Source organism: Haliaeetus leucocephalus, unplaced genomic scaffold (assembly GCF_000737465.1).
Source record: "Haliaeetus leucocephalus isolate CR32 unplaced genomic scaffold, Haliaeetus_leucocephalus-4.0 Scaffold140, whole genome shotgun sequence".
NCBI lineage: Eukaryota > Metazoa > Chordata > Aves > Accipitriformes > Accipitridae > Haliaeetus > Haliaeetus leucocephalus.
The window spans coordinates 5610817-5619842 of NW_010972576.1; the positions used below are offsets into that span (position 1 = coordinate 5610817).

Here is a 9026-nt window from a genome sequence, read left to right on the forward strand (position 1 = left end):
CCCCCCCCCTGCCACTCGCTCTGCGAGGAGGTGAAGGAGAGCTGCGCCCCGGTGATGTCCGCCTTCGGCTTCCCCTGGCCCGACATGCTGGACTGCAGCCGCTTCCCCAAGGACAACGACCTCTGCATCCCGCTGGCCAGCAGCGACCACATCCTCCCCGTCACCCGGGAAGGTAAGAGGGAGCCGCCGGGCAGCCCCCGGGCCGGCGGCAGCTGCCCCCCGAGGAGCCGCCCCGGCAGAGGGGTCCCTCCCCAGCTTTCTGCCGGCCAGCGAAGCCCCCTCCCTCCCGTTACAGCACCCCCCGGTGCTCCGGGACGGGACGGGACGGGTCGCAGGTCAGGCTCAGGGAGGCTTTGCCGAGGGGACCGGGGAAACTGCAGGCACCGGCGCGGTGCTGGCACCGGCCCGCACCCCGCGGCCTTTGCCGGTCTCCGTCCCCAAAGGAAAGGTCCGGGACCCCGGACTCGAGCCGTGCGGCTCGCAGGGGGACAACCTCCTCCTGCAAAGATCATCGCTGAAGCGCGGGGCTCGGGTGGTTTGTGTCGTGTGCCCCCCTTTATGCTTTCCCCCGTAAAAAACAAACAAACAAAAACCCAAACAACCGCTTTTGGTTGAAGTGTGACCTTAAAAGCACACCGTGCCCCCCTCCAGCGGGTCTGCAGCAAGGTAAGGCGTGTCGAAGTGCTCGGGCAGCGCCGGGGCTGGGGGGGGGAGAAGGCGCAGGGTCTGGGATGGAGCGTTCGAGGGCTGGAAAACCCGGCGGTTTCCGAAGGGTTCCCAACGCCACCTGCTGTTCCTTTCTCCCCGAGCCTGATGGGGACTGTCCCTTGCATTTCCAGCACCCAAGGTCTGCGATGCCTGCAAAAACAAAAATGAAGACGATAATGACATCGTGGAAAACCTCTGCAAAAATGACTTTGGTAAGTGGAAGCAGAGCCCCCCTTGGCTGAAACGTGAGGGTTCAGGGTCAGGTAAAATTCCCAGTGGAGTCAGTGAGAGATGCGCCTGAATAAAGACAGGGCTTTGTCTTATCTGCAGATGGACCCGTCTGACCATTGGGTCACAAAACACAAAATTCCACCTGGGAATGAAAAGTAGCTCTTTTTATAGTCCTTTTCTGTTTGCTGTTTCGAAGTAGCACTCTTTTATGTGGATGTTGCTGGCAAGCCAAATAGAAAGTAAAATGGAAAAAAAAAACAAACAAATAACTTTCATCCAGTCTATTGCCTGGGGAGAAGTAGAGCAAAGCTTCATTTGGACGTATGAGAGAGAGCTGCATGACCAATCTCACATATCGTAAGAAAGACTCTCTCTGCAGATTAAGAATGAAGCTCTATATATCATTTGACAGAGAAGGTAATGCACAGACAATTGGGGATATAAACTTAATGGGAAGATCTGGGGTTAGAAGAGGACAAGAAAGCCCCTTCGACACAGAGAACTGAACGGCACATTATCCACACATTAGCATTTCAAGAGAAAAAGGGAATAAGGAGGGGAATCCTTTTATAATAGGCCAATGTTTATACCTGGAAACAGATTTGTAGTATAAATATCTACAATAATTCAAAAGTCTTTCTTTAAAAAAAAAAACCACAAAAAAAACCCAACAACAAAAACCCCACCACCCAAAACCTGAAACGGTGACTGCGGGACATAATTGCTAAAACAACCAATAGCTTTGGCCTGGCAAATTGCACTCAGATAAATCCTCCTAAAGCTAAACATGCCCCACAGATTCTTACAGAGCCCTGTATCCCCCTCCTAGTTATTTTACCAAATCGAATGCAGCTGTTGGACCAATTTGCCCTCCATGGGATCTATTCTTTCAAAAAAACAATGCATGTGAAATATCATTTCCTTACAGGTTTGCCCCAAATCCTCTCCAGCCTAATAAATTAAGTTTAGAAGTTTTCAGCCGCAGCAGAGATCAGGTTTCAGATTAGGTCTAGGTACTCGCTTCCCCACCTCCCCTTCAAACTCTAGTTTCAGGAAGACTGTCCTCTCCCAGCAAAAAACAGAGCTCTGCTTAATGTAGCAAACCCACCCTCTCTCTGTTTGCAAACAGGAGAAAAGTGGGAGAAAAAAATTAATTTAGAAAGGAAGGAAAAAGAGGGGGAGGGGGAAGAGGCAAAAAGAAACCAAAAAACGCTCAGCCCTAAGGTTGATTCAAACTGAAATGACTTGCATGCCCTTTGTGGCTTTAGAAATGGAGCCACCTGCTGCCTCTTCTGTCAGCCCTGACAGTTTAATTAGCAATAGAGCACCTCCCTCCCCAGGTCCTCTTTATGTGCACTAATGGGAAAAAACCTCTCAATCTCTCTCCCTCTCTCCACTGCCTCCTCCCCTTGCTCTATTAGCCTTGAAGATAAAAGTGAAGGAGATTGCCTACATCAATGGGGATACCAAGATCACCCCCGAAACAAAGAGTAAAACCATCTACAAGCTGAATGGGCTGACGGAAAGGGATCTGAGGAAGATTGTGCTCTGGCTCAAAGGTGGCCTCCAGTGTACCTGCGATGAGATGAATGACATCAACGTCCCCTACTTGGTGATGGGGCAAAAGCAAGCTGGGGAACTGGTGATCACCTCGCTGAAGCGGTGGCAGAAAGGGCAGCGGGCTTTCAAGCGGTTCTCCCGCAGCATCCGCAAACTGCAGTGTTAGTGGCTTCAGCTCTGGCCGCCTCCAGCAGCCGCCTCTGTCCCGAGCTCTCCGGGCCTCCCGCACCTTCTTGCTTCGGCCCCTCTGAGCCTCGAGATGCCACGGGCATGAGACATGGTGACCGCTCTCCGGGAGGGGAGGGAGCCCTCCATTTTTGTACATAGGTTAAAATGTAATAAAAAAAAAAATCATGACTATTTTTGGGAAGTATTAAAGTATCTTGCTTAAAGCTTTTTTTTTTTTTTAATGGTTGCAAATGTGACTTTGGTCTGAGGTTTTTCCCTCTTCATTTTTGGTAATGCTGGTTCATTTATATTGCTGCTTCTCTGTATACATGCATGTTTGTTGTGCAAAAGTAGGAGATGCAGAGAAAGCCACATGTGCAACTGGCCTGTCACAGTGGGTACGACTCTTTCACCGAGGTGAAATGGCTTGCCATCTATATTAACACTATAAAGGTCATGTACGACTCTTGCATGTGATACATAGGCATCAGTAAGAGTATATTAACCATTCTCACATTTTATTTTCCACAAGTCTGAGCCCTTATCTCTCAGAAAAAAAATTAACAAGTTTTGCAGCTGGTTGATCTGAATGCAATGGATTTTTTTATTATTTTGCAAATTAAACCATCTGTAGCCTAACTGTAATATACCCAGTGGTTAACCTGAAAGAGTTGTAAAATATTGCTTTAATTAACCTTGTAAATACTCCAGATAAATGTTATATTCTTGTATATAAACTTTACATCATAGTTTACCCATCGTCTTGGTCTGTATTCACTTTAATCTGGTTTGGGAGAACTGGGAGAAAGCTGTCCAACTGGCCTTTGTCGTAGCAAAGCAAAATTTGGCCTTTTATCCCAAGTGGCCAGTAGAGAAGCACAAGCAAGCATCCAGTGCTACAGTCAGACAAAACATAGTGGACATCATTTCTCTAAAGATGAACCCACGAGACATGGGACTGAGGTTCAGTCAACTCATTTTAATATGTGTCTGTTGAGCTCTTCAAGATGAAGAGTTTTCTGTGGCTCCTTTGTTCGACTGCCTGCATTTTCATCTCATCTTCTCAGAAGACTCTGCTTTTTGCTGATGTGGAACTGCAATGAGACCATTTGTTTAAAAATCAAATCCATTCATCCATTTCTTAGACCTGAAAAAGACATATTAAGGAGTGCAAGAGTAGACAGAAAAATCTCATTTGCAACTAGCAATTCAGAATAATGGTAGAGCAAGGCATGTTTTGTGTGTATTACACTCACTATTCTTACTGAGAAAGAAAATAAAACCTACTTAATAGTGTAACTAGGGGAATGTTTTCCAGCATTTTTCTTACTAATGTTTTCTGATGAAGAGCATTACCTGCTAGAATTTTATTGTACTTATCCTGAAAAATAGTCTTGCTTCACAGTGTTGTCACATATAAAAAAATTCCTCTTAGCTTCACTGAGAGGATAAGCGGTCCAATACTCCCAAGTACAATGTTTTATGCTAACCATTAACAGAGAGAATGCAAATCCAACATTAGATTATTCTTTTTAAGTAAAAAAATTGTATTAATGTCACATATTTAGTGTGCTTTTTTTTCCACCATCAGGATAAAAAGATAAAATCTAAAGATCCAACATGTTAAATTTGTCTGAGGAAAAAAGGAATTGTTTGCCCTTTTCCAAAGTCTTAATGCACTTGCTACACCTGGTACAAACAACAGTAGGACTATGAACAAGCAAAAAAGATCAGTCCTCACAAATACCCTCAAAATAATAATAATTAAAAAACAACTAAACAAAAAAAAAAAACATTCCAAACTGGCTCTTTAATGTCATTGAAGTTTTTCTTCTGAATGGACCTGGCTTCTCGGGAAAGAGATCCGAGTCTTTTCGTGCTATGGTGTAATTATTTTAATACCAGCACTATGTCCATAATCTTATAGAGCCATCAGCATCCAGATGTCACATCGCTCTACCCATCTCACTCAGCATGTAGTGTAATACCTGTCCCTGAACAGCCTTGGTTTTAGAGGGAACGAGCTCACAGGTACAGAGGAGCTGGCTGAAAATGAGCCTGCAGAAATGGGCTTGTGCTGCTTGGTAGAGGAAAGCACTTGGAAGAGGCAGTTGTTGCAATGCAGTCTCTGGGGATGGAAAACGAACAGCCAGGACTGCTCCACTCAGCCTGCCTTACAGATACTGTCCTCCTACAGCAACCATAAAATTATCTTAATTGGGCTGTTCTAGAAGGCAGCAGTACTGACGCTGATGAGGACAGACAGGTCACAAGTTACTCACTCTGGGGTCATGTTAAGGCCAAGACTACATAACAGATTTTTGCCAAATCACTGAGATGTATGAAGACACATTACCTATGACCAATATCGCTCTGTCTTAAAAATCCCCAAACATTCCCCTTCCTCCATCACAAAATAAGCACCGTTATACCAGCAAAATCCTGTTCCTACCAGGACAAATTCAGGAGAAGAATAAACTAGACTGGCAAACATTCAATTTTACTAGTATAATCAGCATCCTGGATTAAGAGCATCCTTCCATACAGCATACCCTTACTGCTAAAGCCTTCTGCATGTGGCCCTGGGCTGAATAACTGGGACTATCCACCCTCAGGGTGAATTGGCAAAGGCAGGATTACCTTTCAGATAAACAGGATTTAGGCAAAAGTGAAGAGTAATGGCACTCACATTTTCCCAGTTTAGTTCCATTACCTTATTCTAACAGCATCCTATTAAAAGACGGTTCATATTCACCTCACTAAGGAGAGGGAGTATCAGTGTTTCCTGTATTGCCTGTTTCCAAAGGTGTATAAGCCAGACATTGCAAACTATTCAACTGAAAATTAGGATTTTAAAGTCACAGCCTGGGGAAACTTAGTCTCTCAGATGCTGGCAAAGAAGTAAACACATACATTTTTCACATTTTTACCCTTACTGTTACTTGCTCAACAATAACTGAAAACCTTCAACTGTGCCAGATAAATAGTGAACCAAACATGTAACAAAAAATTATCTGAGCCTGTTACTTCTGATCTCTGTGTTACATATACTTCAGAGTAACTTTATTACCTGATATGGTATGTCATGGTTCAGTTCTAGCAGAATTTTTTTTTTGCAGTTGATGAAAATGGCAACCCACTGTTGCATTTTTCAGACACTTTTTGTCTTCTTCTAATTGAAACAACATTGTTAGGCAGCCAATTATGTAGCTCCCATTGTATTTGCTTTCATAAAAACTATAAAAGCAGTTGACTACAATGGATTAGTTTAAGAACAATAATAATGATACTTGACATTTATACAGAAGTTTCCATTTAAGTTTCTCAGACTGCCTTCGCAAAAATAGGCATTAATATCCCTGTTTTGCAGATCAGGAAAATGAGGCACAGTGAAGTGAAATAACTCATTCAAAACCACCCAGCAAGTCCTTTACAGTCATGAAAAGAAGCATATTTTTTGCCTCCAAGTTTTATGCTCTAATCACTAGGCCGCAGCAATCAGAATGGTGTATAATCAAGGCAGCACTTAGATTATAATATGAAAGCGTAACAGCAACCAAGGCTCCCTCCAACGTCTTCTTCCCTGAGTGTGTAAAAAAAAATGACTACCCAAATTCAAATGTAAAACCCATCAACAATGTTCCTTGCAGTTTTTTCCTTTCTTCCTTATTTAGCGTTCTCTCTATCCTTTAATTACTTCTTAATCCTTTCTTTTCTCCCTCACTTGTCATTCACTTCAGACACCCACAGAGAAGCCACTCAGCCTCTCTCTCACCCCTCTCATACAGACACTTTCGCCCTCGGTATGGTTTATTAAAGAACTCATGCAGTATAACTACACACAAGCCACAAAAATCCTAATGACCAGCTTAAGACATAAAAAGACTCATGCGGGAAATTCAGCAAGAGGCATTTAAATTTAATTAATGATTTTCTGTGAGGACAGGAGGGCAGTTAGATGCCACAAGAAGCACCACAGTCACATGCTGGTCACCTCAGGCACGGCCACTATTCCTATTCTGCTGCAGGAGACTATAAAGATATTTAAAGAATATAGCGGGCATGAAGAACACACAGATAAAGCACACCTTCCCCTGCACGGCCGGGTCTCCTGCATATCTCAGCCCTGTTGTTATAACCCTGTGTTCCCCACTCTGGGGCCATGGTGCACCTCGCTCAACCTTCTCTCGGATGTCTCGCTACCTCTCTTCAGCCATTGAGGGCATGTCGTGGTTTAACCCCAGCCAGCAACTAAGCACCACGCAGCCGCTCACTCACTCCCCCCCATCCAGTGGGATGGGGGAGAAAATCGGGAAAAGAAGTAAAACTCGTGGGTTGAGATAAGAACGGTTTAATAGAACAGAAAAGAAGAAACTAATAATGATAATGATAACACTAATAAAATGACAACAGTAATAAAAGGATTGGAATGTACAAATGATATGCAGGGCAATTGCTCACCACCCGCCGACCGACACCCAGCCAGTCCCCAAGCGGCGAATCCCTGGCCCCCCACTTCCCAGTTCCTAAACTAGATGGGACGTCACATGGTATGGAATACACTGTTGGCCAGTTTGGGTTAGGTGCCCTGGCTGGGCATGAGAAGCTGAAAAATCCTTGACTCTAGTCTAAACACTACTGAGCAACAACTGAAAACATCAGTGTTATCAACATTCTTCACATACTGAACTCAAAACATAGCACTGTACCAGCTACTAGGAAGACAGTTAACTCTATCCCAGCTGAAACCAGGACAGGGCATCAGCCAAGAGCGGAGCCACCGTGACTCAAGAACAGATGGTCTCATCGTCCCCCAGGTGCCTGCTGGGGCATGAGCAACCCCCGTGCAGCCAGCGGGGCAGCTCCTTTTTTGCTGCTCCTGTGGCCTGCTGCCATCCTCGCCAAATCTACCAGCTCTGTGAGCCCTCCCGATGTGCCCCCCAGTTGGCAATACCAGAGGAAGGGCGATGGATTGATTGCTACCAGAGATGTAGGCGGCCTTCCTTAGGTCAGGCTTTTGTTATTGGAGCCAGAAGTTCTTATTTCTAGGCTTCAGAGACATGCCTGTATGATTTATCTAGAAGTTGCTTTCTTATCAGCAGATGTAGGTTCAGTACAGCCTAACTGTCTGATGAAACAGCCACAGGAATGGGTCTTGTTTGCCTCTGTACGAGGAGGAGAGTGCAAGATACTCACGTCACAGGAATCCAAGACCCCAAGCTGTTTTACAAACATAAATTAGCCCACACTATATCCCTTTGGGGTGAGTTTAATAGGGTAACATTTTCCAAATGCATCAACCCCCTTCAGGGTGAGCCGTGGGCTCCTAAATCACCTAGATGCCTTGGAAAATATGAGCCGCTATCCCCCACCGGAGTTAAAGCCAGTTGGCCAAGGTCAGCCGGCAAGCCTGTCACCCAGCCAGGAGGAACACCTCAGCAATCAGCCAGCCAGCCCATTGCTCTCACGACTGATCAAAATAACCAACCAATGTGGAAAGCTGCACTGCGAAGCAGCTGATGGAGCAAACTTCAAAACCAATTACTGCACGCACAGAGAAGCTGTCTGGCCAGAAAGACCAGCACAGATTAGGAGGTATGCTCAGTGTCTTACAGAACAGACCCAAGAAAGAGCATGTATACCTTCTAAGACCCACAATAAGACAATACTATTAATGCAGCTCTTTCAACACCCAAATGCTGCAGATCATCCTTTTGGAGTAATTTTCAATCCAAAAGCGTGATGCTAAAATGACAGAATTTTCTGCTTGGGTGCAACAGGTTGTCATTAAAGGCACAGACAAAACTAGCAGCAGATTGAGGAGTGATCTGAAAGGGTAGCAGAAATGCTAATTTAAGCACACTTTCAACTTCCAGATCTTTGTTTTCAGAGCTTAACCCTCGCAGTCTTCACTAGACATTAAACTTTCCATATGGAGCCACTGTGGAAGACCAGTTTAGGAGTTTTCCATTGATACCTGCTTTTATCAGGCAAGAGATAACTAATCCTTCCCTGGCAATTTCCCTGTATTGTTAGTTTGCTTCAAATCCCTAACATTGTCTAATTGCCTTTTTTTGTTTTGTGAATCTTCAGCCATGCACAATAGTGTGTAACCAGCCAGGGTTTGCTGAGACAGGTGCTTTGGTGGCTGCAGGGCTCACATCGTTAGGCACACACAGAGTTATTAATCATTTCGGTTTACTCTGGGACAGAAACCTGAATTAAGTCAGGCCACTTTCCTAAGCAAAACAATAGCTTAATTGTAATAGGTAAGGTAAAAGTGTTTGGAGAGGTAGAGTTTCAGAAACTAGGGCAACTCCCCCCCCCCCCCCCCCAACCAAACCAAAAAAAAAAAAAAC

The 9026-nt window shown here is 44.7% G+C and overlaps 2 protein-coding genes across 2 annotated transcripts in view; both read left to right on the forward strand.

Annotated features, from left to right (window-relative positions):
* Window positions 1-9: 9 nt before the first annotated feature.
* SFRP2 (secreted frizzled-related protein 2) lies at window positions 10-3421 on the forward strand (the record flags this gene model as incomplete). The annotated part of the gene is made up of 3 exons (XM_010561018.1): window positions 10-172; window positions 840-920; window positions 2361-3421. Coding segments are annotated over 3 exons (549 nt in total), but the record flags the coding sequence as incomplete, so codon positions are not given.
* Window positions 3422-8020: 4599 nt separating this feature from the next.
* RNF175 (ring finger protein 175) overlaps window positions 8021-9026 on the forward strand; it is a 31085-nt gene continuing 30079 nt past the window's right edge. The window contains 1 exon segment of the mRNA XM_010561019.1: window positions 8021-8262. Coding sequence (XP_010559321.1) covers window positions 8021-8262 — 242 coding nt within the window.